This window comes from Cenococcum geophilum (genome assembly GCF_001692895.1).
Source record: "Cenococcum geophilum 1.58 unplaced genomic scaffold K441scaffold_1, whole genome shotgun sequence".
NCBI classification, from domain to species: Eukaryota; Fungi; Ascomycota; class Dothideomycetes; order Gloniales; family Gloniaceae; genus Cenococcum; species Cenococcum geophilum.
In genome coordinates, this window is record NW_027137559.1 from 2,618,530 (window position 1) to 2,643,451 (window position 24,922).

The 24,922-nt window shown below is 40.0% G+C and overlaps 2 protein-coding genes across 2 annotated transcripts; both read right to left on the reverse strand.

The window, feature by feature from the left end:
- Positions 1–372: 372 nt before the first annotated feature.
- Positions 373–1,581, reverse strand: K441DRAFT_650289 (N-terminal nucleophile aminohydrolase). The gene is made up of 4 exons (XM_067647013.1): positions 1,342–1,581; positions 927–1,289; positions 672–869; positions 373–611 (listed from the first exon to the last, which is right to left on the reverse strand). The coding sequence occupies exons 1-4, from the start codon at positions 1,468–1,470 to the stop codon at positions 453–455; spliced, it is 849 nt and encodes a 282-aa protein (XP_067510304.1). The 5' UTR covers positions 1,471–1,581; the 3' UTR covers positions 373–452.
- Positions 1,582–3,622: 2,041 nt separating this feature from the next.
- On the reverse strand, positions 3,623–6,804 carry K441DRAFT_624800 (uncharacterized protein). Its single transcript, XM_067646085.1, has 8 exons — positions 6,639–6,804; positions 6,498–6,583; positions 6,204–6,444; positions 6,101–6,154; positions 5,774–6,055; positions 5,550–5,724; positions 4,222–5,500; positions 3,623–4,169 (listed from the first exon to the last, which is right to left on the reverse strand). Exons 1-8 carry the CDS (start codon positions 6,639–6,641, stop codon positions 3,854–3,856), a joined length of 2,436 nt encoding a protein of 811 aa, XP_067510305.1. The 5' UTR covers positions 6,642–6,804; the 3' UTR covers positions 3,623–3,853.
- Between the last annotated feature and the right edge of the window lie 18,118 nt (positions 6,805–24,922).

The window sequence follows — 24,922 nt, forward strand, 5'->3', positions numbered from 1 at the left end:
GACGTCTAGGCTACTAATGTATTATACGCCTTAATAGCATATTCCTCGCGCCGAATTACCTTAGGCTACTGAATGGTCTAGGTACTATAAGCAGAGATTAGCTTTGTCCTAGAGCGAGCCTTTCCCCATTGGCCCAACCCAGGTGCTCCGTGGTCGATAAACTTTGCACCTAATTCAATCGATCTTAGATCGGTTGCCGCGAAAAGTTAAGTTTGTGACCTTTATTTTGCGAGGGTGTCCTTCTAGGACACATCTGAGAATAGTAAACCGTGTCAAGGCGAATCACAATATTAGGTTCTTGAAATCTTCCAGCTTCTTTTTTCTTATGATGAGCTGGGAATTTGATGAACAGCTTTTTATTCGAAATTTCGACAGCCGATGCAGGGAAATTACAGTAGCTCTCGGCGTAAACCCCCCCCAGAGCTGAACTCCTTACTCCCAAGACTGACTGCCTACTCCATCTCCGCTGTCACATTTGAAAATTCGCCTTTGTTCAGCTTGATGTCCCAAAAGATAGGGTTCATGTCGCTGAAACCGTGCTTGACCCATCCATCTTCCTTGACATGGTATAGATTGACAAAGCCGCCAGAGTAGGCATCCCGGTGCATCGCCTAAACAGAGAGGTCAGATTAGTCAACGCTCACGATGATTTTGCTTCTGGGGTTACTCGCAGCAATAATTGCACGGCGGCCTAACTCAAGGGCTTCTTCTGTAGTAAGATCGTAGTGGTATTCCGCATCAAGAACACCATAGGCGAATGTTTGACCACTACCAACGCAGAATAGGTTCCCACTCATCCTTGTACCATCGCTATCGACGTAGTACAAGGCAGGGCCTTCACTTGGAGTTACTCCTGCGCACATTGTACCCTGGAGAAAACAGAAATTAGAAGAAGCTTCACAGATCGAATGGAATGGCACTCGTACCATGCTGAGTCCCATGCCCTTGTAAGAGTAAGTGAGATTTGCAAGGATCTTTGATGCTGCGGCGACAGTAATGCGACGCTTATGTCGGAGCTCGTGAAGCCGACATTGCATACCGAGATACCCAAGCCAGTATTGGCAATCGGCAGCTCCGCCAGCCATTGTTCCCAGTAAGCAGCTGTTTATTTCAATGACCTTCTTAACCGTCTGACTTGCAATCCAGTTTCCAGCCGTCGCTCTAGAATCCGTACAGACGATGATGCCGCCCTGGAATCGGAAGGCAAGAGTGGTTGTCCCATGAGCCAACTTGATGGGGACATTTGGATTGGAATGGTCATCTGTCATCGCGCGAAGCCAAGATGCGGGCTACAGAACGTTAGCTAGAGCTTCTTTAAGTTTTAGGAAGTATCGCAGATACCTGTGCTATTGGAGGAATGGCAAACTTCAAGTTTAAGGCCGTTGCCTCATCTTGTAGCAGCTCGGCCAGGTCCTCCGGGGCTTCAGGCTGGAAGATCGGTCGGCTGTACTGAGCTACGAGAGCGTCCATTGCAACTCAACAATTCAAAATTTGGGTAGTAAGACAGTTGTGATAACGGGAGTTGTTGAGATGGAGTCGAGAATCCAATGTTGTCAGTCTGGAGGTGTTGGAGCTCTAGGCAAGCTGCGTCGTCGCGTCAGGGCACGAAGCGGAATGGAAAAACCGTGGCACCGACGTCGCCCTTTGCGCCTTACCTCAGCTTACCTCAGCAAGCTCAGACCGTAGAATCAATTAGCGGACATACGTATATCCGCAAGCGGATATCGCTAACCTTTTTTGTTAAAAAGTTGATTCTATGGTCTGACTTTTATAGATTTTATTAAGCGACGCGACTTATTTTGTATGCAGAGCAGTCACCTTTTTCAACGAAATTGTTAAAGCCACCCAAGTAAGGTCTAGGGCCGCATATTGGCTTAAAAAAGTCGTAAGAACCAGCTCTACAATCGATTAACTTTTGGGCCTTATACATACACCCGTTGCGACGTCTATTGCGACGTCCGTTGCCTAAATTTGTATGGGGATATATATAATTTTTAACAAAGTTAATAAAGCCAACTACATAAGGTTTAGGGCTGCATATAGGCTTGAAATAATCGCAAGAACTAGCTCTATAATTGATTAACTTTTGCGCTTTATATATATAAACCTGTTAGGACATAGCTAAGCCTATAAGCCCAATACCGTAGCCAGTTGTGGGCTAATTTAAACCCGATATTCATGAAATATTAAGTCGTCTCTCTAATCAATCGACTTTTGGTAGTATTTTAGGCCGTTGTGGTTGAGCAACTCGACCGCGAATATAGGGAAAATCATGAAATAGGCTGACGCCGTCTACAAGTGCTACGAAACTTTATCTCAGTTGACTCGGACCCTCGGAGAGGAATTCGGCCCACCCGACGATCCGTATGTTTGTGATGCTTGACAGATTGCAGTACGGAGCTTGCATTATCAGCCAACGATGGTCCGACCGATGCACTCAAGCGATTAAAGATCTCCTGGGATTCTCGAAGAGGCCGTTGCATTTCGTCTTTGTGTTTCCTACACCTTTCGCACGCGACTGCAACCGCCACTCGCTTCGCGGTCCTTATAGGCTGTGATCTGCTAGGCTCCGCAACTGTAATGTCATCTTTAGGCAGTAGGCGTCTTGGTGTAGAGTTCATCGGCTCGATCTGGCCATAGAGATTCATGTACGCAATGTGGGGGATTCTTAATGTTGATTTCACCAGGCCCGCTCTTGTGTTCCGCGGCTTGCTTCTCCCTGCTGGGTATGGGTATTCATATATCATTAATCGTAACTGCTTATGCCCTAGAACTAAATGAATTGTGTTCCTCAGTATGCTTCACACTCTATTTTGTCAAGCTCCTCAGTACAATATCGATCCGCAAGCTTATTTTTTGTCCTTGGCATCCACATATACGTCACGCGTCCTAGCTTCCGCAACCGATCATCCAGGCCAGACGCCTCTTCCAACAGATCTCGGTTCACGACCTCCTCTCCCCTCGCATTCGTCCATCTATTACTTGACCACTTGTATATCCATTCGTTCATGGATTTCACAACGTACTTCGAGTCTGAACTGATGGTAACGTTGAGACGAGGGTATGAAACTAGCCTGTTATCCTTCTCTAATGCAAGCTGCAGACCCAAAATCATTGCAGTGATTTCGGCACGCTGATTTGTTGGCTTGAGATGGTAGGAATTGTAGAGTCGTTGTATCTTATGGGTGTATTTGCCTTGTTTCGACGCGAGAACGGCGGCGGCACCGATTGCCTGGCTGCCACCATTTCTACGTATAAACCATGCTTGCGAGGATAAAAGATGTGTAGCTTGCGCGGTGGGTCACCGGTGAGGTCAGGGAGCCTTGGTACAATACCGCCGCACTTTGTGTTCGTCAGAAGAATAGGAGTTTTGGACATGCGCTGGTTGCAAACCTTCGCTCACCGAAGACCTGCATGATTAGGCAGCAGCGCACCAGATGATCTGTGTTTGGTGGAAAGTACTGTAACGTCCCGCCCTGCTCAGCGACCACCCCTGCTCACCTCGCAGTGCTCTAGATTACGGAGGTGCTCTCATAATATCTATCAGCAGTATCGGATTTGGATAGCGATTGTATACTTGTCTTGACCATCAGAGCTTGTGGCTAGCCTAAAAGAGACCCATAGACCGTTGACAATTCGAGCTACAGCAGAATGTCCAGTAGCAATTCTATATATATTATGTGGTTATACCTCGTATCATACACCGCCTCCTGCCAATGAACCCAGTTGAACCTCGTCCCAACGCCTGCGCCGCCGTATGTCAAGCATAAACATATGAGACCCCTAATGCTAGAGCCTATCAACAGTGTCCATCATGATGCGCGTTAGATGTCAGTAGAGCGCAAATGCACAATTAGAGGCCGAAGAGCTTCCTCAACGCTTCCGCTGCTTTCCGCTCCTTTTCTTGCTCTTGCAGAAGCAGCGCAATCCTCAAAGCTTGCCTCCGCCGTTCCTCCTCTTCCCTCTGCTTTCTAAGTTGAGCTTGTCTCTCTTCCGCTGCTGCTTGCTCAAGCACAGCACCTGCGACCAGCATACCGAATGCTTCTGCGACTTGATTCGCAGCCTCATCTGTGTTACCGTAACCGTCGCTGTCGCTTCCATCGTTAGTCCGCCGCGTCGCAGTCGATGTAGTGCTAGATTGCACTTGCCACTCGAGTAGATCTTCCAGGCTACAAGTGAAAGTCAGCTACGATATATGGACAAAGCCGTGCTTAGACTTACCGCAGCTGATGGATCGAAATCTGTGCAATAGCATCGTTGCAGACTTTGAAGCCTTTCATATCCGTCCACTGTAAGAGTACGCCGATTTCACTGTCCGCCTCATTGACATTGAATACAGTTGTCTCTGGAAACTTAATCAGCGTGATAGCTGTCACAGGATTGATCACCAGCTCTTTTTGATCATATGCTTTAAACAAGCTGTCCTTCAGACTTGCTGCCTCTGGATATGCAGTATGCAGGAAATCTCGCTTGCTTTTCGGGAACCCGACAACAACCCGGAGCTTGCCCACATTCTGGTCACTAAGTCCTCGTATCAGATCAGCGGTAAGTTTCTCGGACATCTTCAGGTGCAAGTATAGGTGCAGGGCATAGTGTCCAGGACTGACGTTCGGGACAAGATATCTGTCATGGCTGTTCACTTTGCGGAGGTGGTTCCAGCGGGTATAATTTTCACCAATCGTCCATTTTGGAAGACCTGTTTCGGAATGAACATCAGGATTGACTATCTCGGAAGGATGACAGAAGTCATCGGGATAGCAAACCATAGTTCTCTTAATCCTCCTTACACGGTGCGCTGAATTATGGGACTTAGAGGTTCTGTCAAGCTGGTAACAACGGACGCAAAGATCGTAATCATCACAGACGGTGCAGTGAATTCTTGGTTCCTGGGAGGAAATAGTATCCATACAGGCGTCGCAAGTCCAGAGATTTCTATCGCCGCCATCGTCTACCACTTCGGAGACCGTAGGAATAGTGGGCTCCGATCTGATGGTTCTATAAGCTGAAGATGGACCTGGAGTGGGTGGTGGCCGCTCCATTGGTGGCACTGAACTTGATGTGGGCGGAGGTTGAGGCATGACTGCAGGCTGTACCTTTGAGCCCGCGTTTTTGGCCGGCAACTCACGTCCGCGAGAGCGAGAACGTTCCCGTGACCCCGATGCATCTACGGAGGGCCAGCCATTTGAACGCTCCAAGGGATGGTTCTGCGGCGGGCAACTTGTGTAGCCCCTGCCTGAGGCGCTAATGTTGGGGTACTCTCTACGAAATTGGGGATCTGCTCCCGGGCTCCTTTGGCCTGCTAAATCTTGTGGACCTTCTCTTGATCCGTGAGTGTTATCTGAAGTCGCAAGTTCGGGCGCTGGTCGTTCACTCGCAGGTGAAGGTACGGGAACTCGAGGGATTCCTGTGTTCGAGGGATACGACGGCTGATTCGCAGCATAGCCTTGGGTGTAGACCATATAAGGTGGTGTAGGGGGATAAGGAGGTGTCATACGGGTAACTGCGGCAGACTTTCAGTTAGGGTCTTCATGACTGAGATATCTACTCACCCGGTGGAGATTTCTTGGGTGCCGTATATCTCATGAGTTCGCGAAGCGCATTGCGGATCTTGGTATAGTTCGGATCTTGTCGGTCACTAAACTTGCACAGGTCTCCATGACGTGCGTCCAGGGACTGGAGGATCTCGCCAGGTATGTATGTTGTCGCGCTATGAAGTTCAACGATCTGTTCGATTTCAGTCAAGATTCCTGGATGGCCTCTTTTTTGCACTTACTATGGTGCCCCTAGCTTCATAGAATCCGAACACACGAACCCCTTTACATATATTTCCAAAAGTACTTGCTCGTTCGTACAGGCTATCGCAATTCTTCTTCAGACCACTTATGGCGGCCTTGCGGCTGTATGCACCGACAGACACAGCTTCTGCAATCTTTCCCGCTAGATCGGCAATGTTTGCATAACGTGAGCCTTGATGCGGCGTGCCCACAAATAGTACGCCGATTGTAGATCTGAGGATAGATGTATATCGTTCGTTGTTATTTGCTTGTACCAAGGCCTGGCTGTGTTAAAGTCTGGTGGTTCACAGCAAGGGGGGACTTACAGTCTTCACAAGTATACCTCCAAGCGAATGGCAGATCCAGATAATCTTGTGACGCTGAATTTGTAAGCTTTGGACGGTATGCAATATGCATTTGCTCGCGTACCGGATTCTGCACGTTATGCACCAGCTCTAGCATGTCATTGGCATAAGTGAACGCAGTTCTGTTGCCGGCATTTTGAAAAGCGAGATCCGCATCGTACCCATATATCCATATACGAGCATTTGTTCGAAACTTGGGATCAACTACTTCCTTCGGTAGAAAGTCATGAAACCAGATGGAGCCAGTTTTGGGGTGAGCGAACGTCTTAGCGGTGCCTCCATTGAGACCATGGACAATGAAGATGCTAAATCATAGGTTAGTGTACAGCAAAGCGGTGTAGCTAGACACGACACATACTCGCATGTATATGGGACATCCGTAGGGGGTGCTTGAACTAGATACAGGCCAATTCGATCTTGCGGCTCGTAGTATGTGTGTTCGGTCTAGTCGGTCCTTTTGTTAGCTTATGCATTCAGTGAGATTGTAGTCTGGCCGCACCATGCTGAGCTCCTCGCGATTGGAACCGAGGACAGGGTTAAAGCAGTCTATGATCGCGTTACCTAGAGTCGAGAGGAGAACGAAGCGAAGTAAAAGTCGCGCGCGATTTACTTCTGATCAGGCTGTGAGCAAGCAGCTGAAACGTAGTCCCTAAATGGCTAACGTGTTTATGCAGGGGATGCAACTGTGACGGTTCGGAACCTGGCTGCAGATGCAATATATATAGAATGCCTAAAAGCTCTCAGTTCAAGCCAACAATTGGTCGGCGGTCGCAGTGTCGGTATCGGAGGCTTCGATAAGCGTGTTGCAAAGGGGCTAGATCTCTGGGCGGGAGGCCGCAGTCAAGCGAAGCTTTTCAGCCTTTACTAGCTATAATTGGGGTTTTGGTGTTGGAGCATCCAAATTCGGATGGTTTGGACGCTGCTTTGGAGGCTCCAACACTGCGTCGAACCCTGCCCTGAGGCGTGTCACCCCTGTCACCGCCCTCACCCCTGGTCACTCTCACCCGTAAAACCTCAAAAGTCGACCCGGTCGGCACCACGGAGAAAGGGTAACATGCGGATCGTTGGTACCCCCCAACGAAAATTTTGACCCGAGTTTATAAGTAATAAGCCAATCAATTAACCCGAAGCTTTAATTTAGAGCTTTATTATATAGACTTTAATTAATATATATAGAGATAAGGTTTTCCAGGGGGAGACCCCCTGGGACCCCCCTATATGCAAGGGGGCCACCTAAGCGGGCTGCCGGCACACTCCCTGCAAGTTTGTGGCAATATAGTAATCTCTACGAAAATAGTGTGGATACGACTAAAATGCTACAAAACTTGCGGGGAGCGGGCGGCAGCCCGCTCAGGTAGCCCCCTTGTAGAGCTTTTGCTTAATTTAGAAGTAGTAGTACAGTACCACGTCAAAAGTGTCCGTGCCGAGGTCACGCCAAAAATGACACTTTTTGCCAAAATGCTATATAAAAGTTACATAATTAATTCTAGAGCTTAAAAAAACATCTAAAGCTACTTATAGATATATAATCTAGTAATCGCGATACTTTTTTAGTATTTAAAATCTATAGTCCTTTGTTAAAAGCCTCTAGGTTTTACCGCCTTCCTATTAAAACTTACTATACTTAGTATATATTTTCTATTAGAGGTCAGCAAAGACAGCAAGACAGAGAAAGGAGCCAAAGTAGAACACGCAAGAACGCCGGGAAACCATCTACCGCAATGCAATACTGGTTGGACCAACGCTGGAGAGGCGAATGGGAGTCGAAGGTATAGAGGCTGACTTAGGCAAGACGAACCCAAGCCATAGCATAGTCAACGCCATGGGGGGTAAATACCTAAGGGCTCCGAGAAGGCCTAACAAAGGCAGAAAATATAATAGCAACACTCTTAAGAATAGGAATAATAGGACTAAAAGATTGGCTTTACTGGGTGGGTGTCCTAGTAGGTAGCCTAAGATATGAATGTGGCTGGCCAAAACAGACACTAAAACACGTAATACTGCTATACCCCCTACGCACCAATTAAGAAATAATACTCTCAGCAGCTGGCATAGAGAACTATAATACACTGCTCTTAATATAAAAAGGCCTTAAGGCGGTCACCTAGTGGCTTATTAGTTAAAATGTGCTAAATTAGTTCCAGGTTGCAAGGGAAATAGTAATAAAAGGCAAGGGGGCAAGTAATAGGTGCCCCCTAGTAACTCTACAGTAGTAGAGTAATAGTTTATAATACTAGCGCGTCCGTAGGCTTGTTACGGCAGCAGTGGTTCCTAAGGAGATTAAANAGTAAGGTAGTAGAGCACTATAGGCGACTTGTAGGCGCTAAGTAGGCGAGTCCTAAAAGGCGGGGAGATGGATCACGGGGTTTTCTCATTTTTCTTAAATAGAGTTTTCTCCCTATATGTAAATAAGGAGTAGTCCGCGTGGGCCCAATAGGGATCTAAATTGGACGTTAAGCAATGAATTATTATTATATATTTTCTATTACTAGATATTAAAAATATTTCTTAAAAATTTAATATCTTATAGAAATTTGCTTTTACTAAAACTCTCTCTACTTTAATTTTTATTTAAAAAGTATAAAAAATTGTTATAAGGTTATAGACTTAAAAAAGAGTAAAAAAATGCAATTTCCCATACAAATTTGAAAAANTAAGGGTTTAAAGGGTTATAATAAACTTTCATACTTTTAAAATAAAATTTTAAATAAAAAAAGTTATAGTAAAAGTGAATATCTGTAATATATTAAATTTTTAAAAATTAATTTTAATATTTAGTAGTAGAAAATATAGATTATAGATTATAGATTTTAGTAAAGAATTAATAGAATTTCTAAAGGAGTTATAGGTTTTAAATTTCAAAAAAGGGTATAATAGCTAGATTTTATATATAATATAAACTTAAAATATTTTTTATAGCTTTAGAATTAATTATGTGGTTATTATATGGTAATTTAGCAAGGTGGGTTGTCTAAAAAAGGCGCTCGCACGGAGACTTTTGACGAGGGACTGTAACGTAATCCACCCCCAAGCTGGCCACCCAACCCAAAACGCGGCGCGTTACTTAGCTACTGCGTCAATGGCTACACCACAACAACAAGAAGCCCTTTTTCGAGAGGGCAGAATTAATCTAGCTATTTAGGCGCACAAGTAGGGCCAAATTCCAAGTTTCCGAGCAGCTATTACTACCTACGATGTGCCCTAAAGCACCGCCTAACTACGCGTTAAAGGCATCAAATTAAAACGCGATTCTATACCCAAAAATTAACTCCTTGCACTCGTACAAGAAGAGGCTCTTAAGTAGTAGATTTTATTAATAGATTAACGCGGTATACTGCCCTAGATTGCAACTATAGGGTAGATAGGTGCTATTCTAGCTACCTAAAACGTATTACTAGCTACTTTATAACCTATTAGTAAGAATTAGATATAGAAATATATTAACCACTATAATAGCCTAAAATTGTAGTTTAATTGCAAGTATAACTACTAGTATATTAAGTGCGAAGATCCTATACTTATTCGAGCTTAGTTTAAGCGCGTTTAAGATATAAAGATTTAATACGGCATTCTTAATAAAGATATTTAGAATTTTAATAAAATCGGCTTCTAAATAGGCGTTATTATAACTATAAAAGTTATTATAGGAACTAATAGGGCTAGCTAGCCTTAAATAATATAGCTAGGCAATTAAGAGTGGGTTATTGACCTAAGGTACGAGTGGTCTATATTTTTGGGTCCTAGAATTCAAACTTTGCTAAGCTAGCTTCTAATTGGTTAGAAACAAAACCACGCGCGGTAAGTTATGGCAGAATTTACGTAACAAACATTAAAATATTATAAACATTAAAATATCTTAGTATTACACCTTCCTTTTTGTTAATACTTCTATTAATACTGCTATATAGTAGATCCTACTGTAATTAAGTGTAGTAAGTGCCATATCTATAAGCCCCGCCTTAACTTTATTAAAGATGGCCCTTTAAAGAAGCTTTCAAAGCTATGCCAGTTATATCGGTCAAAGGCGCGTCTTCCCTATATATTACTTCTACTTTTACTTACTTTTTTAGATCTCCAAATATAATTTAAATAAGTAAAGAGCTCTTATAGAGCTAGGTTTTGCTACTAAGACTTATCCTATAAGGCGTTAGCGAACTACTCTACCTAAAAAAGATACCGAGAACACCTTCCTACCTTATGGCCAGAATAGCTAAGATACCCCTAAAATAGCTTAACGGCGGAAAATAATTAGGGTAATATAACGGGAGCACCGTATTCTTAATCGGCGGGGTAAAGTTTATTTACCTACTCCTCCGCTATATACTATAGATAAAGCTCTATACAGTAGAAGAGGCACTCTAGATGGCCTAAATACGTCCTTACAGGAACTAGCTCCTATGCCTACTCTACTACTAATACCTACTCCAACTACGGCCACACCACTACTTATTTTAGCTATTAATTGGGAGCAAATTAAGAAGTTTAGGAGTATACTATAGGCTAAATGTATAGAGACGTGCAGTTATTATAAGGAGTAGTAGTTCTAAATAGGCCTTGCTATAAAGGGTAATAATATAGGTATATATAAAGCCTATATTAAGGACGCTAATAATCTTAAAAATCTAACCCTTTCTCCCCTATTTAGTAAAGGTAATAGGCTTAATCTAGGGCCTATTCCTAGCTTCCTACCTATACTTATCGCAGTAAAGGAGCTTCTAATTGCGCGCGTATACGTTTATCTATAAGTCGTGCGTATACGCGGCCAGCAATATCGCTATACTGGCTATATCTGCTGCTTTAGCTAGAATATATTAAAGACTTAGAAGCAGCTACTACGGCTACCTACTAAACTTAATATACTAGTCGTAAGGCCTACGGTAGTAGATAGTGACAAATACCTAAGTTGGCGGTTTACTAAACGGTATACCGTAAGGCGCTCTACTATATTACTGTAGCTTTACTTTCTAAAGGCTAATTATCCTAATTATCGCGACGTTAAAATATATAGCACTTAGCTTACTAGCTTACCCAAAAATAGCTCTATATTAAATTAGCTACATTATATTAATAAGTTAGAGTCTAATTATAGTGGCCTAACAGCTTACCCTACTGCTCCTATATAACGTCCTTCTGCTATTAATCCTCTGCCTACTAAGCTTGGCAGTAATATACTAGACGGTAAATTTAATAACGATATACTAGATACTTTGGTTCCTAATCTAGTACCTAACCTTAATAAATTAGAGCTTTTGGGTCGCGAGGTTTAACACTAATAGGACCTATAAGTAGGCCTAGAGGTTCCCACTATATAATAGACACCTCTCTCTAAGCGATTAGCTAGCTTTATTATGCGCGGCGCCTTTCCTACTCTATTTCCTTATAGTAAAGCCGATTTTAATATGCTATAAAGCCGTATAGTTACCCTAGCTGCGTACGCTAAGCATATGCTTAAGTATTAAGACGGTCGGTTTAGCTGCCACCCCTTATTTCGCTACTATGTGTTTAATCAGATTATAAGAGAGTAAGCTCTTAACGCCACCCGCTTCCTTTACGGCTAATTAAATAAAAATAGTCTATTTTTAAATAAGCTTAGTAATCTTATAAATAGTAATAGGGGTAGCTAGTTGCTAAATAAGATTATACAGCATATATGGAACCTTGAGGGCACTAGACCTTACTAGAGGTAGAAGAGAAATAATCTTATAGCTTATATTAAGAATATTAAAAGTAGGTCTCTATTCTTTATACTTAGCGCTAAGCTAGGTATAGTAAGTGTGTCTCTATAGCCTAATAATTAAGTACTAGTCTATAAGTTCCTTTAGCGTCTATATAGTAGTAAAAACTAGTAGTACGGCTCGCTACAGGTCTAGGGTAAGCTTATTAAATAGGTCTAGCATTAAATCTTCCTAGGGAATTTAAGCCTAGCCGGCTAAGTGCAGAAAGCGGGTTTAAAAGGCTAAGAAAGTCTCTATCGTTTTTATATTTAGGCTTTTATAATTAAGTTAGGCGTTTTATACTTTAAAGGGGTCCTTATAAATAGAAGATAGGTAAATAATTATCTCTTTTTTAGAGAGGAAGGAATCTACTAAGTCCTATACATATTACGGACATAGGTGCGTCTATATATCCCCGCTGGTACAGCTAAAGACATAGGCTACTTTAGCCTAAGTAACAGGGAAGTAGTCTATATTAACTTTAAGCTTATTCTATAATTAAAGCTTCTAATTATTAAATATAGGGTTGGTTCTATCTATAAGCAATAAGGGGTCTATATCCTTCGCGGACCATAACATACTAATACTATATATTAGGCTAGGGCATTAAGGACTATAGCAAGTCTCTAGGTATTTAATAACTCTTTACTAGGTATAGGGGATTCTCTAGCTTTAAGCAGCTCTTAAAGTTATTTAATTTCGGTATTGTAACGGCGCTATTGCACGTTACCTACCAAATTCTGCCATATTCTGCCAACCTATAATTGGCTTGCCCAAAGCTAGCGCCTTGGCGGCTTGCCCTATATATTTGTTTACATTAGTTCTAGTAACCCCTTTTCCTTCTCCTTAGCTTAGTATCTTTATAATACAGCATTCTACAAGCTTCGGTTTAGAGGCATTTGTATAAGCCGTGATATTATACTAGCTTACCCTACTTTACCTAGAAAGGCCTTAATAATATCCCACCCTAAAGAAACTTCGTCTGCAACAACGCATTAATATACTATACTTAAACATTAAAATAACTTTATATTACCTAGGAAGGCCTAGATAATATCCCACCTTATAAGCTAAATAGGACTAGACCTATACCCCTAGAATTAAAACCAAAGCGTATAATACTAATAAACCTTAGGAAGCTAATAATGGCACCTAAAGTAAGCTTATTTAAGAGAGCTGCCTTTACCTAAAAGGAACCTGAGATCTAATTAGGATCAGAAATCAAAGACAATGATGACGTTATAGATGTACATAAGCAGATTCGCGTCCTTGTAGCCAGCTAGGAAGCCGATCGTCTTAAAGCAAGAAATATATAAGAGACCCTATAAGAGATCCTAGAAAGCCTCGCGGCCCTATAAAATAGCCCAGCTTTCCCTTCTTAAAGCCCTAGCCGACCTGTTTACTCTACTAAATACGATACACTAGGGAGTACGGATATAATAACGAAGTAATTAAAGTCCGTTAAGCTCCCTAACCCCCTACCACTATCTAACGGGATAGACCCCACCTTTAAGAATTAGAGGATTTAAGTATAAGGAAAGCTCCACGTTAACCACAACCATTTCCTTTCTAAAGAAGCTAAAATGCTCTACCTCTTTAGTTAAACCACTAGGGACGCCTAACAATACCTTTAAGCTAAGTTTGAGGATAACTCCCCTATCTAATTTATATCTATTAACGAGATAATACGGGCACTTAGCGGCTATCTATATTAACCTAAACAAAGTACGGGACGCCTAGTATAACTATAATCGCCTAATAATAAAACTGAACTAACCCTTTGCTAAATTCTAGACTTAATTTCTATACCTTATAGGAGAAGGCCAGGTTCCCCTTAAGAACTACTAATTAGACCTATACAATAAGCTAACAATTTAGCTATAAAAGAAGATCGCTATAACCTTAAATAACCTACTAACTTATAATAGACTTATAGCTTATTACCTATTATTAGACTTAGAACTAAAGCAAATTAAAGCCCGTTCTAATCGGCAGAAGTAACTCTATAGTAATTAGAACTCACTAGCCACACCTATAGAAGCTAGAGCAGGAAGATAAGCTATAACTACTCTTACACTAAAAGCGGTTATAAATACGTACCGGCGAGCGACGCCTAACTAACTACGTACCACATTATTAACTAGTATTTACTGTAATACTCTAATCAACCCTGCCTCGGCTATATGCTATAACTATAATAAGGAGAGTTACTTTGCCTTATCTTGCCCGGAGCTAAAGGATATAGGCGATATTAAGGANATAGAGGAAGGAGAAANNTNTAATAAGTNNGGAAAAGAAGAACCCTAGGNAAAGACTCCCCCCTANNGTACCCTATTAATCTTAAAGAGATTAATCTTAGTTAGTTAATAGGTAGAAAGCATTTTACCGTTCTATATATAGTATCTTAAAATAGATATAAAGTAAATACAACCGCTCTTATTAACACTGGAGTAAATAGCTTCGCCTTTATAAATACTACCTATGCGAATAATATTACTAAGTTTCTAAATATAGAAGCTTCCGACTAGAGAAGCCTATCTAGGTAAAGGGCTATAATAGCTAAGCCGGTTAGCCTGTTACCCACGTCTTAAAGTTATATATCGCTCTTAACGGACGACGCTAATACGGTATTCCCTTTTACATTCTAGACCTAGGGTCCCACAATATAATCCTTAGACGAAAATAGATATCCTATTTTAATATTTAGTTAAACGTGTAATAAAGACAGTTTGTCTAGCTAGAGGATAGATTAAGGTTACCCTCCTTTATTAGGGAGATCTAAACCGACCATAAGACACTAGCCGTAAGGGCTAACCCTACCTACTAGTAGGATATCCAGGCCCGTGACCTAGCCTTTACCTAAGAGGACGCCCGCTATAAAGCTAGAAAGAACTCCGTACTAATAAAGATACTCTCCTAAAGCGCTATATTTAAAGAGGACTCTATATATAGAAGCGGGATAGATAGTAATATAAATAATATCTAAATTGCGTAGATCTAACTAGTATAGAAAAAAACGCATTAATAAAATATAAGGGATAACCTCCGAAAGATATAATAGGAGCTAAAAGGAGTAATAATAACGCTAGTACCCTGAAAGTCCCTAAAGTTATATACGCCCCTATTGTTAGGTAACCCCCCCGCCGTAAATATTGCCGTAATTAGCGCTATAGCGTTCCACTTTAATATATACCAGAAGGATAATAAGGTCTTTATAACGAGCCTATATAAAATTAACCAAATTATTAATAATAGGGAGGAAGAGCCAGCTAAGGAAACTAACGAGGAACTAGTTAAACGCCTCCTTTTTACTATTTATATAGATTATAAGGATATATTCTTAAAGGCGGCTTTAGATAAGTTACCTCCTTACCGGACGTATAATTATAAAATTTAATTAGAAGCTAATAACTCGCTAGGTTATAGCCCCCTCTACTAATAATTAATAGATAAGCTAAAAGTAATAAAGTAGTACTTAATTAATAATCTAGATAAAGGGTTTATTAAGCTAAGTTAAACCCCTTTTACTTCCCCTATCCTATTTGTAAAAAAGCCTAATAGAGGCCTCCGCTTTTGCATTAACTATTAAAAGCTAAACGCTATTACTTAAAAGGATTAGTATCCTATTTCTTTAATTAATAAGACCCTTATATATTTAAGCTAGGTAAAGATCTTTACCAAACTTAATATCCGTTAAGCTTTTTACTAAATTAGGATAGACCCCACATCTAAAGATTTAACTACGTTCCGTACCCGTTATGGCTCCTATAAATACAAAGTTCTTCCTTTTAGACTAATAAACGGACTAGCTACGTACCTAAGGTATATAAATTATATTCTTTTTAATTACCTAAATGAATTCTACATAGACCTAGACAATATTCTTATATACTTAGGCGACGAACTTAAGTATTAAGTTTATATTAAGAAGGTCCTAAAGAGACTACGGAACGCGGGCTTATAAGTTAATATTAAGAAATGCAAGTTTGGGGTAAAACATATAAAGTACCTCGGGTTTATTGTAATTATAAAAGGAATTAAGGTTAACTCTAAGAAGGTAGAGGTAATCCGCAACTAAAAGCCCCCTTATATAGTAAAAGGAATCTAATTCTTCCTTAGCTTTTATAACTTCTACTACCAGTTTATCTATAACTATAGAATTATAGCAAAACCTCTTATATAACTAACTAGGAAGGACACGCCTTTTACCTTTAATAATAGCTGCATAGAAGCCTTTAAAGAGATAAAGGATTTGCTTATCTCTTCCCTAATCCTTTATTACTATAACTTAGACTTTAAATTAATGCTAAAAACGGACGCCTCTAATAGGGTTATAGCAGGAATCCTATTATAGTTATATCTAGACGGTAAATAGTACCCTATTACCTTCTTCTTAAAAACAATAGACCCGGCTAAGTATAACTATGAAGTATATAATAAAGAAATGCTAGCTATTATTTAATTACTCTCCTAATAGTGCGTAGAGCTTAAAGGTATAAACTCCTAGATTAAGATATATATAGATTACAAAGCCCTAGAGTACTTTATAACTATAAAGCAGCTTACTAAATAACAGGCCCGCTAGGTTAAAATATTCTCCTAATTTTTCTTTATAATTATATATTGTTCTAGCAAGTAAAACTCCAAGGCTAATACCTTAACCCGAAGAGAATAAGATATAGGACCCTAGAATAAGCTAAAGACCTAATATTAGACGCGCGCTCTTCTCTATCTAGAGCAGCTCAACCCGCGGATCCTTAAGGAGCTAAACTCCTAGTAAAATAAGCTAGCATTAATAGAGGAGTCCTTAGATAAGCTAATAGGGCTAATTAACCGCCTCCTAGCTATAAACCGCACGGCTAACGCCCTAAGGGCCCTCTATAATTAAGCCGTAAAGGGAAACCCCAATTTTAAAACGGAGGAAGGATTGCTTCTATACTAAAAGCGACTTATAGTCCCTAATGTCGATAATCTACGGATAGAACTAATCCGCAAAGCTTATTACTAAGTCTCTATAGTATACCCCGGCAAGAATAAGACCCGTAAAATTATTAACTACCGCTACTACTGGCTAAGAATAGTTGTGGATATTAATTAATATATATGGAACTGCGAGGACTGCTAAAGAGCTATAACCCCACGAAACAAGACCCTAGGACTACTTAAGCCACTCCTAATACTAGAGCGCCCTTAGCAGCATATTTCTATAGACTTCCACGAACTACCTATAGACCGTGACGGATACGATATAGTTATAGTTATAGTTAACCGCTTTAGTAAACGCCCGTTCTCCATTCCCTATTATAAAAACATTAATACTAAAGAGGCAGCCCGGCTATATATCTACTACGTCTACTAAATTTACGGACTATTAGATACTATCGTGTCTAATTAGGGGCTATAGTTTATATCGGCCTTCTAGAACAAGTTTACCCGGATCCTAAATATTAAGCTAAAGCTTTCTATAGCTTACTACCCCCAGATAGACGGTTAAACGGAGATTATAAATTAGTACCTAGACTAGAGGCTTAGGCCCTTTATTAACTACTTCTAGAATAACTAGTTTAAACTACTACCTTTAATAGACTACGCCCAAGCAACCCAACCCTACGACTTTATAGGGTTTGCCCTGATTTAGCTAAAAATAGGATACTTACCCCGCATAAGCTTTAACTAGAAAAGGCCAGAAGAACCCTAAACTATATAAGAGAAGCTATTCTATAATAAGGCCTAACAGTACACCAAACGCTTAGAGGAAGCCTAGACGGTAGCCTATAAGAACCTAAGAAAAGCCCAAAGGTTAATAAAACAGTAGGTAAACAAACACCGTTAAGAACCCGACTTTATCCCTAGCGATATAGTCTAGGTTATAACAAAGAATTAAAAAACTAAACGACCTAGCCGTAAGTTAGATTACCAGATAGCAGGACTATATAAAGTTCTTAAGAAGTTAGGCAACTTATATAAGGTAAAGCTCCCGGATTTAATTAGGGTGCACCCTATCTTCTTACTAGATAAGTTATGGAAAGCTATAAATAACCTATTACCCGGATAAAAAAACGAGCTCCCCTGCCAATTTAAGTAAACAGTAACAACGAATAGAAAGTTAATGAAATACTAGCCTGTAAGATAGTATGGGGAATATTAAAATACTATATTTAATAGAAGGGCTATAACTTGGACCTAACCTAGTACCCTATATAGAACTTTATAGGCTGCCCCTAAAAGCTTAAAGAGTTTTATAACTAATACCCTAATATACCTAGACCCCTAAAGTACTTAGACAAGTGGATGGAATGCTAGTATAATAAAGATAATAAGTTACTAAAGGAGTATAGGGATAAGAACGCCCCAAAGCCCTAATATAGCTGTCTGCCGTTTTCTACTATATTCTGCCATTTTCTGCCAGTACCGTAAAACTTTAGATGTCTAGGAACTTCGATCGCCGGTTAAAGTTATTTAATTAGTTAGATCCTTACTAAGACTTTTAGCGGCTACTTTTCCTAGCCTAGTGCTTTTACTTAACCCACAGTCGCCTTTTTAGTACTTAGTCCGGACGTACTTATATCTTCTTTCCTCCTTATCTTATATTTTGTAATCTTACGTTTTATAAGCCTAGTGCTATTATATTTCTAACTAAGCCTAAGGGCAGGCTCTCTTTTAAAGAGGGGGGTAATGTAACGGCGCTATTGCACGTTACCTGTTACGGCACTGGCAGAACTTGGCAGAACTTCGCGGTTACGTGACTAGAGGACCGTATAAAAGAACCCTACTTCGACCGGCGCTGCTCTTCTTCTCCTTTCCTTTCTTTAGCTTTAGATCCTCGTTTATAGACTACCAATTATATAGGCTTACGCGTCCCTCTTACCGTGCTCGTGCCTTGATTAACAAGTCGCTAACATTATCTAAAGCTTAACTACCCTTTCTTCCTAAGAAGGAACTTAAATATATTTATAGATTACGAACTAGAATAGAATATAGAATTAGACCTAAAGAATATTACTAGAACTAGAAGAATAGAAAAGAATAATAAGACCTATAGAATACGCACAGACCAGAACCCCTATAGAATCCTACTAAAGGTTACCCTAATAACCGTACCACGATGCTAAGAAATATAGTAGCCGGTAAAGCAGCTGTAGGACCCTTAAATACCTCTAATAGTAAAACAGCAACTAACTCGAACTCCTAAGTAGAGCTTACAGCAGCTAATGCTAAAATTAAACGACTTCGAGAGCTGCTTAAAGCTAGAGAACCCCCTACGCTTAGTAAGGAATTATTAGACACCTAGAGACTTGCTATAGTCCTTAAGGCTCTAGCCTAATGTATAGCATTAGCATCGTCGCGGTCCGTAAAGGTCGCGGACCCCCTATTGCTTACAGACGGAACCAACCCTATATTTAATAATTGGAAGCTTTAATTATAGGATAAGCTTAAAGTTAATGCGGACCACTTCCCTACTACTTAGGCTAAAATGGCTTACGTCTTTAGCTGTACCGGTAGGGATATACAGACGCACCTATATCTGCGGTACGTATAGGACTTGGCAAAGCCCTTCCTCTCTAAAGAAGAGATAATTGTCTACCTGTCTTCTATTTATAAGGACCCCTTTAAAGTATAGAACGCCCGACTTAATTATAAAAGCCTAAATATAAAAATAATAGAGACCTTCTTGGCCTTTTAGACCCGCTTTCTACACCTAGCCAGCTAGGCCTAAATTCCCTAGGAAGATCTAATGCTAGACCTATTTAATAAGCTTACCCTAAACCTGTAGCGAGCCGTACTGCTAGTTTTTACTACTATATAGACGCTAAAGGAACTTACAGACTAGTGCTTGGCTATTAACTAAGGCCTCTACTAAATTAAGGCACGCGCCGAACGGTATAAAGCTAGAAACCCTTTAAATTAGACTATAAGTAATATAAGAACGGCCCGTAATGCCCCAGCACAATCAGCAACCCCCGCAGCACCACCCATATAGCCTACCGCCAATTTAGCAGCTAGCCGTGCGGCTAGCCCTACTATGGGTCCAGCGAATGCTCGGCCTATATATAGTAACCCCTGTATATAGGCCCTTAGTAATTAAGGAGCTTATTTCTCTTACGGATAGAAAGGTTATTATATAAAGGATTGCTTAATAAACGCGAAAGCGGACAAGGTTTTATTAATCTAGGAGGACAGCGCGGAGTCAGAAAAAGAGGAACCCTAGAGGAAGACTTCTTTTTAGGGTTAAAAGGAATTAATATATTAGATGTTAATCTAGGTTGGCTAGTTAATAGAAGAAGCTATACTATCCCTTATACTTTATTCCGTAATAGATACTAAGTTTTAACCTCTACTTTAGCTAACTCTAGAGTAAATACCTTTGCCTTAATAGATACCTAGTATACCGTAAAGCTAGCTAACTTTTTAAATGTACTTATTAAAGAACTGCCTAAACTAATTCCTATCCGTGGGTATAATAGGCGGATAGAACCACCTATTATAACTATTTTGTGGATTTACCTCTGTATTAACAAACAAAGGCAGTATAACGCCCCCTTCCTTATTATAAACCTAGGTAGCTATAATATAATCTTAGGGCGAAAATAGCTAGCCTATTTAGGCTTATAGCTCGATATATAGAGTAAACGGCTTACCTAGCCCGAAACCCTACCCCCAACCCCTTCCTTTATAAAAGAAATCAGCATTATAATAGAAAACCTCATATGGCCCTAGATTAATACTATTTACTAGGCTGATACTATGCGTAGGGACTAGGCCTTTAAGAAAGATATATAGCTTAATTCGTAATAGATCTGTATACTATGTCGCCCCCAAACTACCTATATTACGCCACCCGCATTAAAGACCTAGGAAGTTAGTAGTGACCTAAAAAAGCCCCCTATAGAGAGCTTAGACCCTATACAGCTATAAAGAATAGTAAGGGATATTAGACGTTATACTAAACTAATAGATTAGAGGGATAACCTACGGAAGATGGAATAGGAGCTAAGAAAGATTATAAACCCTAAACCGCAAAATATGGTCTGGAAAATAGCTATAAGGAAACCAGCGGACCTCCCACCAGTTAATATTTACTATATTGGTGCCGTAGGATTCTACCAGAACTTAGTTTAGCCTAATACTATCGCCTTTATAATAAGCTTATACAAAATTAATTAAATAATTAAGGAAAAGGAAAATAAGCTTAGCGGATAAGAAAGCGAGCTTATAGATAAGAAACTAGTAGAATAAAAGCTGCCCTATTAACACCAGAAATTTAAGGATATATTCTTTAAAGTAGCGTCTAATATACTTCTACCTTACCGACTATATAACTATAAGATTAAAATTAAGCAGGGCAAAGAAAATACCCTTAGCTTTAGCCCCCTTTATAAGCAGTCTATTACCGAATTATAGGCTATAAAGTAGTATTTTATTAATAACCTAAATAAGGGCTTTATTAAGCCTAGCTAAGCCCCTTTTACCTTGCCTATTCTCTTTATTAAAAAGCTAAATAGAGGACTCTGCTTCTGTATTGACTATTATAAGCTAAATAATATAACCCATAAGGATTGCTATCCGCTGCCCCTACTTAATGAGACTTTAGCCCAAATAAGTAGAGCTAAGGTTTTTATAAAGCTTAATATCCGCTAGGCCTTCTACTAAATTAGGATAGACCCCGGGTCTAAAGATTTTACTATATTTTAAACCCGTTACGGAACGTATAAATATAAAGTGCTCCCTTTTAGACTGACTAACGGACTAGCTACGTACTAGCGGTATATAAATAATGTACTCTTTAACTACCTTAACGATTTCTATACGGCCTATTTAGATAATATTATAATCTACTTTAAGAACGAGCTAGAATACGAGGAGTATATCTATAAAGTCCTATAACGGCTCCGCGAGGCTAGCCTTTAGGTTAATATTAAGAAGTTGGAGTTTAGTGTTAAGCGTATAAAGTACTTAGGTTTTATTATTAGTATAGACGGAATTAAAACCAACCTAGAGAAAACGGCCGTAATTAACTAGTGGGCACCCCTACGGACCGTAAAGGGGGTATAATTTTTTTAGGGTTTTATAACTTCTACTGACGCTTTATTAAGAACTATAGTAGGATTGCCCGGCCTCTTAACCGTCTTACTAAAAAAGACCAGCCCTTCTACTTTAACGCCATATATAGGCAGGCCTTTAATAAGCTTAAGAAATAGCTAGTATCAGCTCCCCTATTTGCCTATTTTAATCTAAAACGGCCCTTAATACTAGAAACTAATGCCTTAGACAGCGTAATAGCTAGTGTTTTTTCCTAGAAGTAACCGGACGGAGAGTAGCACCCTATTGCATACTATTTAAAGACTATAATAGATACTAAGCTAAATTACCACATCTATAATAAAGAAATGCTGGCTATTATCTCTAGCTTTTAGTACTGGTGTGTATAGCTAGAGGGGACCCCTAAGCCAATTAAGGTAGTTTTAGATTATAAGGCCCTAGAATACTTTATAATAACTAAGGCCCTTACGGCCCGGTAGGTATGCTAGGCAGATACCCTATCTTAGTTTAACTTCTTAATTATATATAGACTAGGCGCTATAAACCGTGCNGACGCTCTTATAAGGCGNNANNAAGACCTAGATAACNAGANNGNTNTNAAGATCTTANTATANACCTAGACGCTACTATAACTAGAATACCTTAACCCCTAGATATAGGCAGAACTAAGCACAGACTCCTTAGGCGCCGAGATATGTTCTATTAACTCCTCTAAACTTAACCTTATTAATAAACTACTATAGGCTAACCGATCAACCCCTTCTCTATAGGAATACTGTGAAAAGGCAAAGAATGTTATTAGCCTATGGTCCCTTAAAAACGGACTACTTAAGCACTAGGAACGGCTAGTAGTAGCTAAGGAATAGAACTTACGGACCCGGCTTATTGCCGAAGCTTATACCTAGGTCTCTACGGCCTACCCTGGAAAAAATAAGACCTGTAAGATTATTGGTGACCGCTACTACTGGCCCGGAATAGTTATAGATATTAACCGTTATATACGGAACTGCGACAGCTGCTGTAGATCTATAATTCTACGAGATAAGACCCTAGGACTATTAAAACCTCTTCTAATACCCGACTGCCCCTAGTAGCATATCTCTATAGACTTCTATAAGCTACTAATAGACCGCAACGGATATAATATAGTTATAATTTTAGTTAACCGCTTTAGTAAGCGCCCGTTTTTAATTCCCTATTATAAAAATATTTGATGCTAAGGAGGCGGCCTAACTGTATATCTACTATATCTACCGTATTTACGGACTACTAGATACTATTATATCCGATCGCGGCCTATAATTTATATCGGCCTTCTAGAATAAGTTTACCCGGATTTTAGATATTAGGCTAAAGCTCTCTATAGTATACTACCCCCAGATAAACGGCTAGACGGAGATTATAAATTAATATTTAGATTAGAGACTCCGGCTTTTTATTAACTACTTTTAGAATAACTAAGGCAAACTGCTACCCCTAATAGACTACGCCCAGGTGACCCTACCCTATAACTCTATGGGATTTGCACCTATCTAACTAGAAATAGGGTATTTACCCCAAATAAGCTTTGACTAGGATAGACTAGAAGGACCACGGACCGTACGCGAGAAACTGTCTTATAAGGAAGCCTAGCAGTACGCCAAGCGCTTAGAGGAAGCCTAGACGGTAGCCTATATAAATCTAGAAAAGGCCTAGAAATTAATGGAATAGTAGGCAAATAAGTATAGGCGCGAACCCGACTTTACCGTAGGCGATATGGTCTGGGTTATAATAAAGAACTAGAAGACGGAACGGCCTAGCCGTAAGCTAGACTATTAGATGGCGGGACCGTATAAGGTCCTTAAGAAGATAGGTAACTTATATAAAGTAAAGCTCCCGGATTTGATTAAGGTTTACCCCGTTTTCTTACCAGATAAGCTATAGAAAGCTATAAATAACCTATTGCCTAGACAAAAGAACGAACCTCCCCTACTGATTTAAGTTAATAGCGACAACGAACGGGAAATTGAAGAAGTACTGGCCTGTAAACTAGTAAGGAAAACGCTAAAGTACCGCGTTAGTTGGAAAGGCTATAACCTAGATCCTACCTAGTACCCTATATAGAACTTTATTAGCAGTCCCTATAAGCTTTAAGAATTCTATAACTACTACCCTAATAAACTAGGACCCCTAAAGTACCTAGATAAGTAGATGGAATGCTAGTATAGTAAAGACGATAAGCTACCGGAAGAATATAAAGATAAAAACGCCCTATAAGCATAATATGGACTATAAAGCCTAAGGGCAGGCTTTTACGGAGGGGGGGGTAATATTACGGCACTGGCAGAACTTGGTAGAACTTCGCGGTCACGTGACTAGAGGACCGTATAAAAGAACCCTACTTCAACCGGCGCTGCTCTTCTTCTCCTTTCCTTTCTCTAGCTTTAGATCCTCGTTTATAGACTACCAATCGTACAGGCTTGCGCGTCCCTCTTGCCGTGCTCGTGCCTCGATTGACTAAGTCGCTAACATTACCTACTAAATTCTGCCATATTCTGCCAACCTATAATTGGCTCGCCTAAAGCTAGCGCCTTGGCGGCTTGCCCTATATATTTGTTTATATTGGTCCTAGCGACCCCTTTTCCTTCTTCTTAGCTTAGTATCTTTGTAATACAGCATTCTATAAGCTTTGGTTTAGAGGCATTTATATAAGCCGTAACAGGTATTAGCTGCTATAAGCTCTACCTAAAAGTTTAAGTTAGTTACTATTTCGCCGTTAAAGGTATTTAAGGGACCTACGGCTGCTTTACCGGCCGCTGTATTTTTTAGCATAGTAGTATAGTTATTAGAGTAACTTCTAGTAGGATTCTATAAGTCTTATTTTTTTTCTTCTATTTTTTAAGTTCTAGTAATATTCTTTAGGTCTAATTCTATACTCTATTCTAGTTTATAGTCCGTAAATATATTTAAGTTCCTTCTTAGGAAAAAAGGGTAATTAAGCTTTAAATAATATTAGCGACTTAGTTAATTAAGGCATAAGCACAGCAAG